This window comes from Plutella xylostella, chromosome 24 (assembly GCF_932276165.1).
Source record: "Plutella xylostella chromosome 24, ilPluXylo3.1, whole genome shotgun sequence".
In the NCBI taxonomy this organism is placed as follows: domain Eukaryota; kingdom Metazoa; phylum Arthropoda; class Insecta; order Lepidoptera; family Plutellidae; genus Plutella; species Plutella xylostella.
In genome coordinates, this window is record NC_064004.1 from 3,532,442 (window position 1) to 3,553,848 (window position 21,407).

General features: G+C 38.2%; 1 protein-coding gene across 2 annotated transcripts; it reads left to right on the top strand.

Annotated features, from left to right (window-relative positions):
* LOC105380743 (segment polarity protein dishevelled homolog DVL-3) lies at positions 1-14,328 on the top strand. 2 transcript variants are annotated; one of them, XM_048629891.1, is made up of 10 exons: positions 1-951; positions 3,673-3,795; positions 4,193-4,241; positions 4,493-4,669; positions 6,821-6,966; positions 8,139-8,275; positions 9,091-9,192; positions 10,190-10,275; positions 10,727-10,835; positions 13,836-14,328. In XM_048629891.1, exons 1-9 carry the CDS (start codon positions 70-72, stop codon positions 10,831-10,833), a joined length of 1,809 nt encoding a protein of 602 aa, XP_048485848.1. In that variant the 5' UTR covers positions 1-69; the 3' UTR covers positions 10,834-10,835; positions 13,836-14,328. The 2 variants fall into 2 exon arrangements, with proteins under 2 accessions (XP_048485848.1, XP_048485847.1); XM_048629890.1 differs by lacking the exon at positions 4,193-4,241 and having other exon boundaries at positions 3,673-3,844.
* Positions 14,329-21,407: the final 7,079 nt, after the last annotated feature.

Sequence of the window (21,407 nt, forward strand, 5' to 3'; positions counted from 1 at the left end):
GTGATGGCGGATATTTATAGTTTATAGATCGTAGGGTGTTGTTACTTTTCAATAATAAATGCCCTAAAAATGGAGGAAACAAAAGTTATTTACTATATCGACGACGAGGAAACTCCGTACTTAGTGAAAATACCAATATCACCGGAAAAAGTAACACTAGTGGATTTTAAAAACCAGTTGAATAGACCGAACTACAAGTTTTTCTTCAAATCTATGGACGATGATTTCGGTGTTGTAAAAGAGGAAATTGTTGATGACAATGCTCATTTGCCGTGTTTTAATGGTCGCGTGGTGTCCTGGCTGGTGTCTGCGGAGGGGTCGAACCCTTCGGACGGCGCATCGCAGTGCACAGACAGTAATGTCGGTAAGGGAAAGGGACCCAACCATGCCCCTTCGGCGCCGCTCACCCGGGACAACTGTACCGACACCGACAGCACCATCAGCTCCCGGCCCGGCCACAGGGCCTCCTGCGACAAGTACAAGTACCGGGGCCTCAGGATAAACGGACACTCAAAGTATGGCAACCACGGCTTAGAATACGAAACAGCCTCAGTTTTAAGCTCAGATCTAGACTCTACAAGCCTCTTCGACAGTCAGTCAGAGATCACGACGACCACAGGACGGCACACTAATGCCTCTGTAGACCGAGCACTAACAGAATGCAGCAGTGTATCACATCTACAAGTCAGTAATCGAAAGAGGCCACAGCGGAGAAGAAAAAGGCCACAAGTTATGTCTAGAACCTCATCGTATTCCTCAATAACAGACTCTACTATGTCAATGCACATAATAACAGTGACGTTAAATATGGACACAGTGAATTTTCTCGGTATTTCAATAGTAGGACAGTCAAATAAAGGTGGCGACGGTGGTATTTACGTAGGAAGTATTATGAAAGGTGGAGCTGTGGCACTGGATGGAAGAATAGAACCTGGAGACATGATTTTACAGGTATGTTTCTTTTATTTTTTGTATGCTAAAGAATTAAATTAACTAGAATGTCCCTTATTCCCTATTTTATATCAGTTCAGACATGTAGCCTGCCAACCATAGGGTTTCCAAGCTACACAACATACATTTCAATTCATTGTAGGTAATAACATTCAATAATTATGGAAGATAATACAATCTGCATTTCTCTTTTCTGTTGACAAAGTTGATATCACTTAATTATGTAATATGGAGATAAAGTTTCACTTCATACTATGTCTCACACACATTGCATAAATTTGTTCACACCTGTTGTTTCGTATGTACCAGTTACTCATTATACTGTAATGATACTCATTATAATGTAAGACTGGAATGCTATAAAAATATAAAAAATATTCACATGAATCTTTACTAAAATAAAATAGAATATGAAATTGACCTATTCTAAGATCTGCTATATGAACATAGTGTGAGTCTTATGAGGTGCAATCCACATAGCCTATGTATGACTGCAGCATACATATAAAATACATAAAGTAGTTTTTATATCAGTAACAAACATCCATACTTAGAAAAATTCACATTGTAAATCGCCAGAATCTGAAGAATCTCTTAAGCCATTCTGAAATAGTTCAGCTAGTCATAAACAATGTTATAGGTATTTTATGTATAAGAATAATAACACCAAAGGTGCTTATTTATTTCCATAGTAAAACATGTAACTAGATAGTGCTATTACACTATCTTTCTCTCACACACTGGTACATGGGAGAGCAGGACAAAAAACACTCCATCTTAACTGTCAGAGGATGTGGTGTCAAATAAAATAATGAATTATGGAGACTTGATATCTTACTTACCAGATTAAAACTGGTTGCAGGGAAGTAGCACCTATGGCTATGAAGTTAAGAGGGTATAATTGTGTGGCCTATTGGTGTGGGATTTTGTAATGGTGCCTAATCTATGTTTTATTGATCCAATCTGGGCAAGTCATTCTAGGTACTTTAAAATAGATCAATCTTATAATAGTAAATGTTATGTTTTTATAGTATTTTTTATTTTTAACATTTGCAGATTTTGCATTTTCACTGAAATTCTTTTGGAAATATTTCTCAGGCAATCAATCAAAATTAATCAAAAGTAATTTACAGTAGTTTTCAAGATTGCCCAGGTATTGATTGACTTTTTATACTAAAAATACTAAACTAGAAAAATAATCATACAAAAATGTTCTTTCGTAAAATTTGGATAAAAGGAGGAAAAAAAAACAATTGAAAAAGGTTTTTGTAACTGGTACCTGCTTTATTTATTGTCTCTGTGGTCTTTTAATAAAGGCAAAGTCAAATCTATTGTTATATTTACAAACATCTAATACAATAGAATGTTGAGATTATTCTTTGACAAAAGATTAACTCTGAAGTCATAGATAAAACAAAGTAGGTTTGCCTTTTAATGCTAAGTTATTTATAGCCTCCAATTTGTAACAATTAAACATAAGATCAATATTATTATGTATTTAGTTTACTCTTACATCTTACGATGTTAAATATGATGTCAAGAAAACATAATATACCTATAATTTTTTTTTCATAATATACATAACATACATAGACATTGTGATTTTGGGCACACTCAGAACCAATATTTACCTAGCATGAGAATCGAACCCAGGAACATACCCTTATTTACCTGTGAGGTACATAGCTAAAGCTAACAAAAGCTGCAGAGTTACTCTATACTGATGATTAACGAATGAATGAGAGCTGTCCAGCAGTTGGCACATTAAATACTATGAGATTTAGTACGGGTCTTTCCGACAAAACTGCATCAAATTTTAAAATCAAAAGTGGCTATTTCTACTTTTCATGTTTTTGGGGAAAATCTCGAAATTTACCCTAAAAATGGGGAAAATTCTTTCACGAGTCGTGATTTGCGCAGCAGCGCTCTAAAACTTACTTTTTCGTTGTATAGAGTGGCCCCCTCAGTGCTTTGGTCAAATAATTCCTATCACAATAGTATTATGCTGAGTTTCATGATTGTTCTGTGTGTCTAATAGTGTAATGTATATTTAAGATCTACTCAACTTGATATTCTCAAATCAGAAATCCAATTGTCCAAAAACATATTTCTTTCATTCTTACTAACAAGTGCTTGTAGATCAGCAGTTTATTGTTTACAGTCAAAACTATCCGTAAACAATAAACTGCTCATCTACAAGGCTGTATTAAAACCTGTCTGGACCTATGGAATACAACTGTGGGGATCAGCAAAAACCTCCAACATCGCAATAATGCAGCGGTTCCAAAACAGTGTTCTAAAAACCATAGCCCACGCACCATGGTTCACTAAAATTGATGAGGTCCATGAGTACTTACAAATGCCCATGGTTAAAGCGGAAGTGGAAGACCTGTCAAGAGCCTACGGAGATAGGATTGCTGATCACCCCAACAAGCTGGCTACTGACCTCACCAGTTGTATTCCAATAAGAAGGTTGAAAAGAAAGCACATTTGGGACGGTCTAGGACCAATTGAATAAGAAGGCAACCCAACGATGGGAGGGAGTGCCTAAAACGCCATAAAAACACTCCAAACAACTGCTTATGGTCACTCAAGACTGATTGCATGTTACAGTGACTACAAAAAAAAAAAAAAAACTTGATATTCTCAAATCAGAAATCCAATGGTCCAAAAACATATTTCTTTCATTCTTACTAACAAGTTCTTTCTCTCAATTTCCAGGTGAACGATGTGAACTTCGAGGACATGACCAACGACGAGGCTGTGAGGGTGCTGCGCGAGGTGGTGCAGAAGCCGGGGCCCATCAAGCTGGTGGTGGCCAAGTGCTGGGACCCCAACCCGAAGGGCTACTTCACTATACCGCGCACGGAGCCCGTCCGGCCTATTGATCCAGGTATACTATATCCACTGCTAGTACTGCTACCTATATATAAAAAAGAGGAGTGGTAGCTCAGTAAGGTGAGCGCTCGCTTCTCAAGCAAAAGATGCAGGTTCGAATCCCGGCGCTGACATGGCCCACCAACCCGCATTGGACCGTGTGGTGAGATATAGTCCAAGCTTAGGGAGGCAGTTTAGACCATGGGGTCAGCACACAGGTTCCATTCGAGAGAGCCGAGAGAAGTGTAGGAACTTACACGCCCACAAAGAATATAATAGTGTAGAGACCTGTCTATCTGCCAGTGTGATACAAAAGTCTGTGGTTGAGCTGGTGGTGGCCAAGTGCTGGGATCCCAACCCGAAGGGCTACTTCACTATACCGCGCACGGAGCCCGTCAGGCCTATTGATCCAGGTATTTGTCTCTATATCTATACTTTTGATCCACCTCGCCAAGACAATAATGATGAAACTACAAAATAAATATGTTGGAAGAATATGGACCGTTTTCCACTTATTCCTACCGAACCATGTATTGCTGCTTGCTAATATAAACGAATGTAATAATTATTATTCCCCGATAGATCCTATTGACCCAGAACTTTCTCAGACTTTATCAAGCATTCGCCATATAACTAACACTGCCTTTCTCCCTTTCTCCCTAAGGTGCATGGGTAGCGCACACACAAGCGCTCCGCGAAGCGTACCCCCCGCCGCCCCCCTCCCTCTCCGCGGTGCCGTCGGAGCGCGGGTGCGACGCGGGCGCGCCGCCGCCGCTGGAGCCGCTGTCCGTGCACATGGACATGGCCGTCGTGGTGCGCGCCATGCTGAGCCCCGGCTCCGGTGAGTTTTGCGGGAATATACACTAGTTTACTACTAAAATAAGTAACTAAATTAGTGACATAAGTAAGCAAATTAGTGAAAGAAGTAAGTTGAATGAACGAAATTAGTGATTTAAGGCATCAAATTAACGATATGAGTGAAAGAAGTAAGTTGAATGAACGAAATTAGTGATATTAGGCATCAAATGAACGAAATGAGTGAAATAAGCCATCAAATGAACGTAATTAGTGAAAAAAACAATAATTGAATGAACGAAATGAGTGAAAGAAACCATAATTGAATTCGTTCATTCATAATAACAACAAAATGAACGATATAAAGTGACTAAATAAAACAAACGCAAGCTCTCCGCTCGGCGTATCCCCCCGCCGCCCCCCTCCCTCTCCGCGGCTGTGTCGGAGCGCGGGTGCGACGCGGGCGCGCCGCCGCCGCTGGAGCCGCTGTCCGTGCACATGGACATGGCCGTCGTGGTGCGCGCCATGCTGAGCCCCGGCTCCGGTGAGTCTTGTAGTGAAATATACACTAGTTTAGTAACATAGGCTGATTTAATTAAGTTAGTACCTAAATGAGAGAAATAAGCCATTGACTGAACGAAATAAATGAAAAAAGTAAAGAAATGAGTAAAAAAGCGATTGAATGAACGAAATTAATGAAAAAAGCAAGTAAAATAGTGAAATACGCGATTGATTGAACGAAATGAGTGAAAGAATCAATGATTGAATTCATTCATTAAAAATACCGACAAAATGAATGAAATAAAGACACCGAATGAATCAATAATTGATTTCATTCATTAATAAAACAACAGGTGAGTAAATAAAAATAGCAACAAAATGATTGATATAAAGTAAGTAAGTAAATGATAGAAACGCAAGCGCTCCGCGAAGCCTACCCCCCTCCGCCCCCCTCCCTCTCCGCGGTGCCGTCGGAGCGCGGGTGCGACGCGGGCGCGCCGCCGCCGCTGGAGCCGCTGTCCGTGCACATGGACATGGCCGTCGTGGTGCGCGCCATGCTGAGCCCCGGCTCCGGTGAGTATCTATATATACAGGGTGTTGCAAAAAGGGTAGGGGGATTCATAATTTATTTCATTCAGTTACTGATTTACTAAGAATCCCTGAATGAAAAAAGTAAGTAAATTTGTGAATTGAGGCCGTGAATGAACGAAATTAGTGAAAAAAGTAAGTAAATGAGTGAAATAAATCAGCGAATGAACGAAATGAGTAGAACAAGGGTTTGAATGAACGAAATGAGTGAAATAATCAATAAGAACGAAATGAGTGAAAGAATCAATAGTTGAATGAACTAAATGAGAGTGTATCAATAATGGATTTCATTCATTAATAAAACAATGGGTGAGTCAATAAAAATAGCAATAAAAGAATAAAATAAAGTAAGTAAATGAAAGAAACGCAAGCTCTCCGCTCGGCGTACCCCCCGCCGCCCCCCTCCCTCTCCGCGGTGCCGTCGGAGCGCGGGTGCGACGCGGGCGCGCCGCCGCCGCTGGAGCCGCTGTCCGTGCACATGGACATGGCCGTCGTGGTGCGCGCCATGCTGAGCCCCGGCTCCGGTGAGTCGCGGCGGAATATACACTGGTTTACTACTAAAATAAATACTGAATGAAATAAGTAACTAAATTACTGAAATAAGTAAGCAAATTAGTGAAATAAGTAAGTTGAATGAACGAAATTTGTGATATAAGGCATCAAATGAACGAAATGAGTGATAGAAGTAAGTTGAATGAACGAAATTAGTGATATAAGGCATCAAATGAACGAAATGAGTGAATGAATTGATAATTGATTTCATTCATTAATAAAACAACGGGTGAGTAACTAAAATAACAACAAATTGACTGATGTAAAGTAAGTAAATGATAGAAAGGCAAGCGCTCCGCTCGGCGTAAAACTAAAGAGCAATCTCTTCTTAGTGTGAAGGAAGTTAAGTACCTTCCTCGAAATTTCTCCTTCAATACCTCTCCACCATTCTGGGATAATAATTCTAGTTTGGAAGTCAGAACTCAGGATAAATTTATACATAATATGTCAGTTGGATATGGCCTGCGACATATCACAATAAAAAGCGGGTGCTATCTTACTTGTATATGCATGCAAAGTGAACCAAAGTAACTTATCAAATCTTACTCTCCCACAGGTCTCGAGATCCGCGACCGAATGTGGCTCAAGATCACGATCCCGAACGCGTTCATCGGCGCGGACGTGGTGGACTGGATCCTGCAGCACGTGGCCGGCGTGCAGGACCGCCGCGACGCGCGCAAGTACGCCAGCCACATGCTCAAGGTACGCCAACTTACGCCACTCTACGCCAGTTAAAAACAGTATCTATTTTTGGATAGACAGCGAAGGAAAAACACGGTTATTAAAGGTAATTATGTAATTGAATGAACGAAAACCCAAGAATGAACGTAATGAGTGAGTGAATGAACGCATTAAGTTACTGAATGAATGAAGCAAGTTACTAAATGAGTGAAATAAGTGACTTAATGTATGAAATGAGTGTTTGAATGTATGAATAGCCATCATCAGTAGCGTCTGGCTCTATATAACTATTCCGAACGCGTTCATCGACGCGGACGTGGTGGACTGGATCCTGCAGCACGTGGCCGGCGTGCAGGACCGCCGCGACGCGCGCAAGTACGCCAGCCACATGCTCAAGGTACGCCAGCTTACGCCAATTACGGCAACCATAGGTATGGGATCAAAATATGGAAACGCCAGCAACAAAAAATGAAAACAGCGAAGGACTGACACAAGATTATTGTGCAATTGAATGAGCGAAATACAATGAATGAACAAAATGAGTGAGTGAATGAATTAAATGAGTTACTAAATGAATGAAATAAGTTACTAAATGCATGAGATGAGCGACTGAATGAATGAATAGCCATCAACAGTCCCGTGTGGCTATAGATCAGATCTAATATGAGTTAGAGAATGAACGACCTTTTCGCAACTGCTTCAAAAACAGTTTGGGCGCGGGGTCGTTGCTTCTGGTAGATAGTTGAATGATGTACTCAAAAGCCACATAAATTAACTTCGTGCCCACTCAGAATATAATAAAATTCACGCTCACGGACAGCCAGTAGGTAATCTATATTCAAACAAATATCTTCGGCGGCCGTGAATCGGACTCGGGACCTTGGGCATAGCAGTCGTAGCGTCAGAATAATTACAATAGAAAGTTGAAGGACAATTAATTATGTATCCTAACTAATATCATAAATGCGAAAGTAACTGTGTCTGTCTGTCTGTTAATCTTTCACGCCAAACTACTGAACGGATTTGAATGAAATTTGGTATACATACGGTCTAGACCCTGGGAAAGAACATAGGCTACTTTTTATCCCGTAAAAAACGAAACCAATCGATCTTCGCCGGCCGGAAATTTAACCCGGGTCGTTCGGCATAGAAAGTTGAATGATAATTTAACCTCGATGTCTTTCCCATTACAGGCGGGTCTAATCCGGCACACAGTGAACAAGATCACATTCTCGGAGCAGTGCTACTACGTGGGCGGGTGCCTCGGGGCCGAGCTGGCGGCGCTGCGCATCAGCGGGGACGCCGCCCTGCCGCCGCCGCCGCAGAGGAGGTACGTGCGGTTGTACAGGGTGTTGCTAAAGATGAAGATGAGAAAAATGTTCATTTGGTGTCTTAAAACTAGACAAAACAAAAGAAAGCAATCGAAATGGTTTGTGATTTGAATATGCGGTTTAGGTTTTTGGTATTTGGGTTTCGGACAACTAAAATAATTATATGTATCTACTATCTACACAGAAACTAGATAGATACATAATACTTAACACCCAAGACCCGATTACAAATGGCTGTCTTTAACCACTCACATCGCGAGAAATCGGAGACAATTCAAAATCTATTGTGTCTGATTTACCAATGGGTCACCGGGACGTCAGCGGTTAGTCAACAATGGCACAGCAGTCACGCTCAACCACTGCGCCACTGGGTCGTCACACACGCGTGTAGTATATAGAGCGCAGTGCTACTACGCGGGCGGGTGCCTCGGGGCCGAGCTGGCGGCGCTGCGCATCAGCGGGGACGCCGCCCTGCCGCCGCCGCCGCAGAGGAGGTACGTGCCGTTGTACAGGGTGTTGGGAAAGGTGAAGATGAGAAAAATCTTCATTTGGTGTCTCAAAGCCGAAAACGAAGAAATGCAATAATTAATTGTCAAATTATAACCCCCGAATGCAGAGAGCTTTTTGATACTTTAAAATAGTTGTATTTACGTTGTAAGTTGTAATATTCGAATTTCCGAAGTTTTTGACTGACGTAAATTAAGAATTAATATTGTAAATTTTACAATACCTACGATCTTTGAATTTGATGGCATCTAAAAGTTCCCCAACTCAGCATTATGTCACGCATATCTAACAATTCGTTTGTCCGCAGTGCCGGCGCGCCGGGCTACCTGCCGTACGCGGGCTCGTACGGCTACCAGCCGATACCGTTCAAGTACACCTCGTGCCCGACGAGTGAACACACTATTTATGGGTATGTATCTATGAACCTACTTGATTATGATTATTGCTAAAAAAATGAAAACTATTTTGTAAAAATAACTTTTAGTTAAACTCCTAATTTTCTGGCTTTCCATCAGTCGAAAATTATATCACTAGCTTATTTTTTCAAATCAAATCAAATCAAATCAAATATATTTATTTGTAAACATGGGTGGTTACAATAAAGGTCTTATACTAAATGCATATAGTGTGCTCCATGCTTTGCTCAAATTAATGGCGTACAAATTTATATACAAATACAGACACACCTATTTACAAGTAAGTTAGTTAGTAATTTGTGCAGTCAATTGAATAAATTTTCACATAAGTTCATTAATTAGTTATAGTGATAAAATACAAAATAAAATTAGTAATCATTAAAATAGTCCTGAACTGAATAATAGCATTTGTCAAGCAGCATTGATGTTAGAGCATTCTTAAATTTAGGTATGTCAAGGTTTCTTAAATGATTAGGTAGTTTATTGTAAATCTTAGGTCCCATGCAGATTAAACTCTTTTGTAGCAGTGTGGTATGTGAAGGTTCTGTGTATAGTTTATCTCTATTTCGGCCTGCCCTATTAGTTACACATCCCTTTGTTTTGAAAAGATCTGGATTACATTTTATGAACATTGCAACTTCAAAAATGTACATACATGGCAGAGTTAATAATCGAAATTTAGTGAAGTAGGGTTTACACGAGTCAGTCTGTTTGAGTCTATACATCGCTCTTATACATTTTTTTGAGATATCTATTGCATAAACTGAGGAGGAAATAAAACTTTAAGCTATCTCGCATAATGCTGCTTACATTTCAGTGTGGCATAATCTGTTTCCAGTTATGTGTAAAAAAAAACAATACAATTCAAATGCCTCTCGTTTTCTCCCAAGTTGTTATTTTGTCTCAAAAAAAAACATTTAAAAAATGCCCAATACCCAAAAGTGTCCCCACTCAGCATAATGCTATACTAAACTACCCTCCATTCCGCAGCTACAACCGCGAGGAGAGCGTGCTGTCCGGCAGCGGCGGCTCCAGCGCCGGCTCCGACCACCTCACCGCCAAGGAGCACCCCATAGGTATGTAATATACAGGGTGTTGTAAATGAAAAACACTTTTAGTTTAGCACACAAACATGTAGGTTGTGTGATTTGCATAATTCGCCTACCAACTTCGCTTTTTGATTAACGTTGTCTCGGTCGGTGACAACAGGCCGAGCATGGATGGGATCGTGTTCCCGGAGTTACTTTCTCTGTTACATGTTGTGTTTAGTGTTAAAGTATGAATGATAACAGCTTTCGGAAACACCACAACTCCAGAGGACCTAAAAAAATGCCTTCTTCCAAGTGTTATATCCCATTCCACAGGGAAAGACATCTAACAGAACCCTTATTAAATTGTAAAAGGCTAATAATAGTTTGTAGGAAAGACTGAAATCTGATGTGCCAATTTACATGAGTTTTGCTTCACCTGAATTTTTGTAATTTTTCGTGTAATAAAATAAACTAACATCACCAATCCACCCCGCAGGCACCCAAGGCGAGGCCAAGTCCAACTCGAGCGGCTCGGTGCGCTCCGCTCAGGACGCGCGGCGCTCGCACTCCAGCGGCTCCGACCGGCCCGTGCTGTTCCTATAACGGTGCGTCCTCCACCTTCCTCTATGGTCCTCTACCTTCCTCTAAGTTCCTCGAGTAGGTCCTTCAGGACGCGCGGCGCTCGCACTCCAGCGGCTCCGACCGGCCCGTGCTGTTCCTATAACGGTGCGTCCTCCACCTTCCTCTATGGTCCTCTACCTTCCTCTAAGTTCCTCGAGTAGGTCCTTCAGGACGCGCGGCGCTCGCACTCCAGCGGCTCCGACCGGCCCGTGCTGTTCCTATAACGGTGCGTCCTCCACCTTCCTCTATGGTCCTCTACCTTCCTCTAAGCTCCTCGAGTAGGTCCTTCAGGACGCGCGGCGCTCGCACTCCAGCGGCTCCGACCGGCCCGTGCTGTTCCTATAACGGTGCGTCCTCCACCTTCCTCTATGGTCCTCTACCTTCCTCTAAGCTCCTCGAGTAGGTCCTTCAGGACGCGCGGCGCTCGCACTCCAGCGGCTCCGACCGGCCCGTGCTGTTCCTATAACGGTGCGTCCTCCACCTTCCTCTATGGTCCTCTACCTTCCTCTAAGTTCCTCGAGTAGGTCTCATCATCCTCATCATCATCTCAGCCATAGGACGTCGCTGAACATAGGCCTCCCCCAATGATTTCCTTGTCCGATCGGAGGCGGCCCGCTTCCAGTGCTTCCCCGCGGACTTGACTATATCGTCCGTCCATCTCGCGGTCTCTGTCATCTTCCTCTAAGTTCCTCTACCTTCCCCGTGCAGGTCTGTTCTTATAACGGTGCATCTTCCTCTGCGTTCCTCGTGTAGAACATCATTATTAAGTACTCCCTCAATCCTTCTCAATTTATTTGGTCTGATCTCGATGCGATGCGTCTTAAAGGACAAAGGCAGGGTTCTAAGGACGTTTTGTACCACTATGGAAATGACGGGTTCCGTAATGAAAGTACCATGATTAGAGAGACACTGTACAGGTACACAAGTCAATTAATTACTAGATTTTTAGAAGCTGGGAGAAAAGAGAAAAACGGAAAAAAAGAATCTTTAAAATGTAGTCGCAATGGAACGTAAACATTCATACAGGAAGAATGGAACGTCAAGTGAAGTAATGTTTATGCCAAGTACTCTGTGATTTACGTCATAAATGTCTAGATTGGATCTCAGTATAATGATAAAAATTGACAAACCAGAGCAGAAATATTGAAATGATAAAAAAATGTGTCATGTCAACAACTAAACGTCAACACCATGTCAACACTTGAACAACACAACAACACAAGACGAACAACGTGAATAATAATTTGATAATAATATGTTAGGTAAGTATATCAAGTTTACGTTTAAATAAATACGGGACGTGCAACGTACATAATAAATATAATGATTTTATTAATATTATCGACTAGATCAGGCTACTACTTTCATCATGGTATAATGTTATACTTATCCAACTGCTATGCCATTTCGAAATGATATATGTAAAGGTTCTACTATATGGGTATGCATTTGGCGAGTAATGTAATGAAATAAAATATACTGTTTAAAAGATCATTGTTTTATTTACATAACATAATTTGCCTGGAATCAACTTTAGGAATTTTATGTTCCTATTACCTACTCTATTCTATTCTCTGTTGGGGTGTAAGTACCTGCACCTGGCTCTCTAGATGTGCTAAATCTAGATAGGTATGCAGGTTTCCTTCAGTGTAAGTGTGATGGTATACATTTTAATTAAATTCAAAGAACACATTGGTACATGTCAGCGCCGGGATTCGAACTGCAGAACGCAGTTGCTCTTCTCATATTTGACTTAGGTATTTATCATCCTATGGTTCATAGAAAATATTGTCAGGATTTTGCGTGTTCTTGTTCTGCTGCTTCTGCAGGTTCCTGATGAAGAAGTGGGACGGGAGCCTGCCGGGGAGGTGGAACAGGAACCGGGTCTGGTTCTCCCCTTTGTCACATTTGTTCTATATCTTCAGCAGTTTCAGCGGTATTCAAAATATTAAATAATTAGGTTAGGTAATGGAAAATGAAATAACAACTACTATGACAAGATTGACAAGCAAGATTCAGTGTTACTAGATTTAAATATTCAAAAAATATCGATTACAGTGAATCGAATAAAGAGAAAAAGAAAATGGTTTACTATGGATAAAAGTCTTCAAGACTTAAATATAATGATATTTTATAAACCAAATGTACTAGTTTTGGCACAAATAGTACCAGAACATGTAATTTATTGATAAATAAAATATCTTTTGTATTTAGGAATGTATCGATATTTCTATTCGATTACTTTTTTGCTCGGATTTGCTGGTAATATTCCGAGGTCTGGCACCACTGTTGTTACGTTCCGTTCTCTATATGTTTGTTTTTACGTTCCATTATCCTTAGATTTAAATATTCTTCGTTTATATTTTTTTATTTTCCCCCGACTTCTAAAAATATTGTAATTACTGAAAATACCTTATCTACACTGTATTAATAAATGGTGAAAACATGGTTCTGAAACGCTCCAAAAAAAAGGCGGTACGCCCACTGCCGTTCTCCTTTCTGCTTTTTAAGCTTAAAATTTAGACTTAATATATTTACAGCGTTTGTTTTATACCCATTTCCTAATATGTACGATATATCCTAATCCTAATAATCCTAATCCTAATAATATTATAAATGCGAAAGTAACTGTGTCTGTCTGTCTGTCTGTCTGTCTGTCTGTTACTCTTTCACGCCAAAACTACTGAACGGATTTGAGTGAAATTTGGTATACATACGGTCTAGACCCTGGGAAAGAACATAGGCTACTTTTTATCCCGGAATTCCCACGGGAAAACTCTTTAAGGCGAAGCGAAGCGCGCGGGAACAGCTAGTTTTATATAAAAATGCTAGGAATTGTATAATGAAATAATATCTAAATCAATATTTTATAGATTTTAGAGATTTTATATAAATTCGGACCTAGTACCTACTCATACATTTCCTGTTAGTCTGTAAAAACTAATTTTACACCAAAAACTCATTTATTTTTCTCTCTATTTCAGGACAAAATTATGAAGACTCGTCACAACACGTCTCAAGCTCTACTGCCAAATAAGCGTAAATATGTTACGAGCTCTATTGCTTAGGGAATAGGTGTCATAATCGTTTCTAATAGTATATTCTAATAGTGTACATTATTGCCTATGATTGATACATACGTAACAGTAGATTTCAGGGATGTATTCTAGAAATTTCTATTGTGATAAGATGTCTTCTTCTCTTACATACATCTATGTGCCATTTTCACAATGTCTGGATAATATTTATGTTTTTAATCCCGCATATAACCTTATACAGTCATTGTGAAGCAGGCACGTAGAAAAGCAAATACTTCTGATTAACAGACCCAAAAATAAGCTAAACAAGTGAAACTCAAAACACCAATATATTATGAGCTAACATATTATTATAGTAGTTATACTTACTGTATAGTTACCGCATTGCAGAAAGATGTTAAAATTTAACAATATACTAACTAGATGGAGTGTCACATACAATAAAAAAAAAGATCCCGACGAATTGAGAACCTCCTCCTTTTTTTGAAGTCGGTTAAAAACAAAGTTAAACACTAAACCGAGATTAACGTATTAAGTTCAGCTCCAATTTCACAATAGTCGGTCAAATCGTAACCAGGGAAAGGTTGATCAATTATACGTCATCTCTATATAAAATTCTTGACAAATGTGTCCAAAGTCAACCACTAATACCTGGTTATGCTCTAACCGGCTATGGAGAAATTGGCACTCAACCTAATGTCAACCATTGTACCAATGAAAAAATTAAAAATCATGGAACCGAACTAATTGAAAATACATACTTACATATACATACTTTACTACACTTATTGAAAGTGGGGTGTTATTTGCCGAGACGTTTTTTCTACACTAACGGTCTTATTCATAAAAAGTTACGGGAGACCTATAGGCCTGCTATAAGCAAATGTAAAAAAAACTTTATTCATAAACGATCAATAGCGCTAAAGAACTCTCCAACTGATTCGTAAAACCTTGATATGCTAAAGTTGGCTGGACCCTACTATACACCTTCCGTAAACCTCCTCTTGTACAAAAACATGGCGGCCGGTCAACAGCTGTTCTGCTTTATTGACGATTTGACATTTGTTGTGAGTTAATATTTGCTGAAAATAAGTTGCCATGGTAACGTAAAAATTTAATTATTTTTTTGTGGGTTTTGGCTTGGCCACTGCGCCTTTAAGCCAACGTTAACTTTTTTAAGTGCCGCGCCGTGGCTAGCATAGATAATAGAGATTGATAAATGAATGAAAGTTTTCGCTATTTTTGTTTATGGTTTCGTCAGACCGGCAACTTAATAGGGTAAATGTCAAAATGTTTGGTCTGTGAAATCTATTAGCATCACTATAGTTATTGAAGGTTTACGGAACGATTATGAATAGAGATTTTTATGAAACCTCAAATAGGCTTAAAGTGTTCCGTAGCTATTGAGCTCAGTAAACCTACTTTAAGGTTTTTTTATGAATAAGACCGTAACACTACATCTAGTTGGTAATTAAATGTCTTTGCTAAAATGCGAAGCGTCTTGTTTGTAGAGCGATAAATACGTCATTATAATCGTAAATTAAAATGGGAGTAATACAGGTTTTTGTATAATTAGGACGTACATTTTACATTATATTCAATATCACACAAAGTAGACATTTTTGTATAAGAAATAAACTGTATTTTATAAAATATCGAGGCAAGATGTGAAATTAAAGTTATCCGCATCACATCCATGGTTTGAAGTGGATGTAACTACAGTCCAACTACAAAGTCGTGAAAACGGAAGTAGATCCTAACGAATTGTTTAAGATCGTATTTAATCGATCTGTTATATTTATTAAAGGACAAATCCGTTAAAAATCCATAATCAATCGGTATTTTATTTTTAAAATGTAAGTAAATAACTGATAATGATAAAAAGTCTTAGCAAAATCGCACTCTTTGATGTCAGGACTATGTACAAAGGTTCCACTCGAGAGAGCCACGTACAGGAACTTCACCCCCTATGAGAATAGAATAGAATAGATGTCAGGACTTTATAGTTTGACTGTAAGTACCTCTGCCAATCCGTGTAGATATTAGGTAAGAAATTAGTATGTTGATAAGGTCAGCTTCATAAGTGACTTTTATACGTTGTCGAACTAAGATCTGTTTTTTTTTTACATTAATAAAAGGCGGTTTTTAGTTTGACAAGGTACAAAAGTGTACTTATGAAATTGAGCGAACCATATAACATATTGTTATCCCCCGACGGAAAGAGACAGCTATTACATTGCATTCATAACTAATGATTCCATAACCGCATTGACAATACAATCGACATTTCTATTTATTTATTAGGTTGTGAGGCTTCTAGCTATAAAATTATTTTAATATTCTTCTTTTTTAACTTAGTGACTTTCGTCAAATCTACGAGTTTGAAATATGGCCAATTAAACTCTATTATAATCACCTGATGCACATGTCTGTCTGGTTAAGTGCCAATTTCTACATAATCAGTTATCTAACCGACAGGGAATTATTTATAGATTAAACGTCATCTCCATATAAAATTCATGACAGATGTCGATGTGTCAAAAATAAACCACTACTCCCTGGTTATGCTCTAACCGACAATGGAGAAATTGGCACTTAAGGTTATCTGTGGGATAAAAGTTTATCAGATTTTGTATAACAGGCTCTATCCTTTTCTATTCAGCATTTATTATTATATTTGGAATTGAGGTTTATAGTTTAGTGCCATTATGTTTATGATACAAATTGATAACATATTTTTTTTCTAATTCAGTAAATAAACAAATGTGAGTGTACAAATATTACGTAATTATAAGTTCTTCGGCATTTCTTATAAGAATTTTGATGTGAAATCCGTAATTCATCGGTAATTTATTATATTTTCTAGAAATTATTGACGTTATAATTATAAATCATATTAATTTTGTGTAATGTAGAAAATCGTGGAGAAATCGCCAATTATTAGTTTTACATAAGCCATAAATACTTTTATTTTTATTAATGTAGTCATGTATTGTGTAATATAATATATATTAGGTAATGTAAATAAGTTTATATCAAAAAACAATAAGATAACGTAGAATATTGTTTAATATTTAGCTTTTGACTGTAGTTTGTTATAATTATAAGCAATCGCATTAGCATAAAAGAAACATCTTTAATTTTTCATTATTTTTTAAAGCTTTTATTTATTCAATTCGGTATTATTTAATTCGGCTTATAATTTTAAGGTACCAGTCGGCTGCCAACGTCATTGCATTGACAAGTTGGGACGACACTACTTACTGGTATCTGTTTATTTCTAAGGAATTCATTTGGCGGTTAGCGACTTGACGCTGAACGACACATGCGTATACAGGGTGATGCAAAAAGGGTATAGTTACTACGCCGTAATTCGCGAAAAAAAATATTTCATTCTCCATAGTAAAAAGTCACGTGACCAACAAAGTTTCTATGGTAAAGGATAATTTCTTTTTCGTGAATTTTCAACACTCATAACAAAAGTTGTTCAAAATGACCGGCTTAGTATACCGTTTTTGCAACACCTTTTATATCACTAGTGTCGTTGCGACTCGCCGACTGCTACAAACTAATTTCGTCGACGGTTAATTAACACCTTTAGGCCCTGTTCCACAATGTCTAGTTAGTGGCTACCTGTAAGATAAAATACATGCTGTCACTGTCAAAAAAATAATAACTGAGAGTGACAGCATGTATTTTATCTTACAGGTAGCCACTAACCAGACATTGTGAAACAGGGGCTTAATCTACTATATTTAGCTCTAAAAAATATTTATCTAAAGGTTAATGAATAAAATTAGGGATCATTTAAAAACGGCAGTTTTCAAAAGAAATGTATACGTAGAATTGACTATGATTGAATGCATTAAACATTAATATAATATGAGGGTATTCACTTAATTCACATATTATTATTATTATATCTATGTAATTAAAACATATTTAAACTAGCTGTTCCCGCGCGCTTCGCTTCGCCTTAAAAAGTTTTCCCGTGGGAATTCCGGGATAAAAAGTAGCCTATGTTCTTTCCCAGGGTCTGGACCGTATGTATACCAAATTTCATTCAAATCCGTTCAGTAGTTTTGGCGTGAAAGAGTAACAGACAGACAGACAGACAGACACAGTTACTTTCGCATTTATAATATTAGTTAGGATGAGGGTATTCACTTCATTCACATATTATTATTATATCTATGTAATTAAAACATATTTAAATAATACGTAAAAAGGTCGGTGCAAAGTGAACTGAGCATATAAATTACACTCACGGGCAATGAAAAGGTTCCACTGAGAAAAACACCAAATTACTCCTAAACGGAAAAGGCTAGCTTAATAACTTCTTCTGCAACATTAAAGTACATTTATCAGAGCATCAGGATATTACCAACTGAAAACAATAATATCTTGTTAAAATTTTAAATTTCACCCTTGAAAAAAATGGGATTGTTTGGTATCGGAATTTTGTGGGTGGAACTTTTTCATTGCCCGTGAGTGTATTAGCTAAGTACTATTGACATTACTCTTATGTACTAAAACCTGGATACATAAACATTACATCACAACGACAAAACAAAACGGCGACTTCAAGCTCATTTTTGATTGGCTCATAAATACAAATTTTTAAATTCTGTTTTCAGATTCGGTCTTAGATATAACATGCTGCACATGCTGGTTTCGGCTTAGTATACCCTTTTTGGAACACCCTGTATAATAAGTATTATGTTGCTGATATGTGTTACATATTTCCATACCATGATTTAGTAATTCTATCTATGGCCATACATATGTATAACTTACATGTGACAGCTAATAAAAGTCCAGTTTCCCATGTGTGAAACTGACTCATAGTATCTTAACGTAAAATATGAAAAGTAAAGAATATGATTAAATTTAACAATGAATCAAGTACTTACTCTGATTAATTTAAGTGTAACAAAATTTAATATCGTAATATGCCAGCAGCTAAATGTTTTTTTTTATACAAGCAAATACTTATAAATATTTCTTTACCTAAAGTGACTAATATTTCGTTTCATGAAACTGACAAAAAGCAATTTGTACATTACACCCTGTATTTATTTAACTACTTATGTAAAATGATTATTCTAAATGTAACTTTATAAATTCATTATTTAAATGGTAGATTTTTATTTCAATACTCAATAATGTAAGCCATTTCTTTTGTATTGTTGTAATATGGACTCAATAATATGAATAGCCAAATAAAAGTTAAACATGTAACCAGTGGTTTTTATTGAATTAAAATAATAATCCGCGAATAATAATTAATTACTGGTAAAATAGCTCTCTAGGCCTAAACCCTTCCTTCATTGGAAGGAGACCCGTGCCCCAGCAGTGGGGACGTGATGAAAATACCTCTCTGTAAAGAAACGCTGCAACTTTGTTCTCGGCCTTACTCATACAGCCACTACCGGCTAACTGGTCAAAGTCAAGTGGGCTAGAGGGTGATCGGCGCTTGCCTGTTTATGGTCTTCACTCGTGAACTGTTCAACTGCACTCAGAATTCAGATAGGTAGGTACCTACCTCAGTTTAGCCCTAGCAGGTCTACGTTGTAGTACCGTATGGAGCATGGCTGGTAAAGTGTAGGCCTTCTCCTTAAGCTGCGTACACACCGGGCCAACGAACGGCCAAAGAAGGATATTTATCGTTTGCTAGCGTTGGCCTCCGCATGTTCGTTGGAGTTCGTTAATACGTCCAAATACAATTAGTGCTCGAACGAACGTTCGTTGGCACTTGATTCCGGTTCTTTTCTCTTTCATTCGCAATTTAATCATGGACGACGACAACATCATTATAACAAACATATCGCCGTTACTCCATTCTTGGTTTTTAGGCATGATCTAAATGGCGGGAAATATCCAAGTAATTATCAAATTGGACATCTACACGCTACGCTCTTTTGCTTCAACTGAGTGTTCGTTCGTTGGCCTTCGACGACCGTCCCTAAAAGCTCGATTTCTTTGATGTTGCCGCCACGCTTCGGATCGCCGGCACAGGCCAACGAGCGATCGTTGGCATTCGCTAATCCGTCCAGATTGCACCAACGCAACGCCAACGAATCCCGTTCGTTGGCCTTCGTTGGGCCGGTGTGTACGCAGCTTTAGATGTTCCTTGGTGCAGTCAATTTTCTTGAGGTTGCATGGTTGCAGGTCATGGGACGTTATTATTTTGAGAACTAATCATCTCGAATGTTAAACTATATACCTACTCTGTGTTCCAAGTATTCAAACACTTGTTTTGCACGTAAAATTATTATTAAACCATTTATAAACATGTTTACTATGATAAAATTTATGTTTTTTGCTATATTTCTTCATCCTACTGCTAACATTGCATTCGAGTTTATAAAAACAGGTTCAGAAGACAATGTTCATATTACAAATAACATCACCGATAATAATCTAAGTATGGAAAACCTTACTGCCTCAATACAGGATACTTACAAATATCACCCCAGGATAACAGTGGAGAATTTAACGAAGTCTATAGAAATCTTTAATGAAACGAAATATGCACTGAACCATCTAACAGACTTGCTCCAAACTCAGACACAAAGTTCTACAGTTGCTTCTTTCGGCTGCACAGTGGATTCAAGGATAAGTATATCTTCTGTTTTAAATATTCGTAAATTAAAGTTAAAACTAAGGAATGGTACGGAAAGTCCTAAGGCAGAATGGTTTAAACGTAACGGTTACAATGCTGTAACAGCTACTGCAAGGCAGTTCAATAAAACATTGTCTAATAATAATCTAATGAAAGAAGTTGCAAATAAAAATGTACACATGCCAAATGCCACATTTAACACTAAATTAGATTTACAAGTGAAATTGGCACATATGAAACGGATTTTCTTAAAACTTATCAAATCTAATAAGAATGAGACATTTGAGTCAATAAATGAGGCATATCCGCAAGTTACAGTTACAGAAATACTCAATACTCGATCTAAATCTACAAACCCGCCAGAGGCTGAAAAAGAAACATCACATTCCAAAGACATGGCTGAAGATAAGCAAGATGATCTTGATAATGACTTCGAATCGAACAGTGATACAGAGTTTCAAGAAATGCTTAAAAGCAAGTTACGTAGATCCGCAGATAATGAAACAATAGCAGAACAAGACTCCAGTGACAATGAGACACTATCTTCTGATGATGAAGAGGGTAAAGACAAAATCGATGGAAATTATGATGAGATGTTAAAAAAGCCTTTGCCATTAGATTTATCCAATTTCAATAAAAGCGTAAGTCATAAAATCATAGATAAGTACCCAAACCAGTATGATTGTAACACTATAACGCATATTAAATACCCAGCGTATATTTGGTTTGTAGTGATTTGTCTTGTTTTTTATCGCTGCAAACGAAGGCCTTTCTCTTAGAATAAAAGTTAGGATTTTTAAATTCTTGTTTACTTACCTAAACTTGAAAACGTCGGTGGGTCTGTAAGCAGCTTTACAAAATCAGTCTGTAACCACTCACTCGTTACTCTAGTT

Excerpts from the sequence above, each read along its gene's own strand:
- LOC105380743 (XM_048629890.1), top strand. The coding sequence starts at position 70 with ATGGAGGAAACAAAAGTTATTTACTATATCGACGACGAGGAAACTCCG. Across the intron at positions 3,845-4,492 it reads CGTCCGGCCTATTGATCCAG|GTGCATGGGTAGCGCACACA; the intron begins GTATACTATATC and ends TTTCTCCCTAAG. Across the intron at positions 4,670-6,820 it reads CATGCTGAGCCCCGGCTCCG|GTCTCGAGATCCGCGACCGA; the intron begins GTGAGTTTTGCG and ends ACTCTCCCACAG.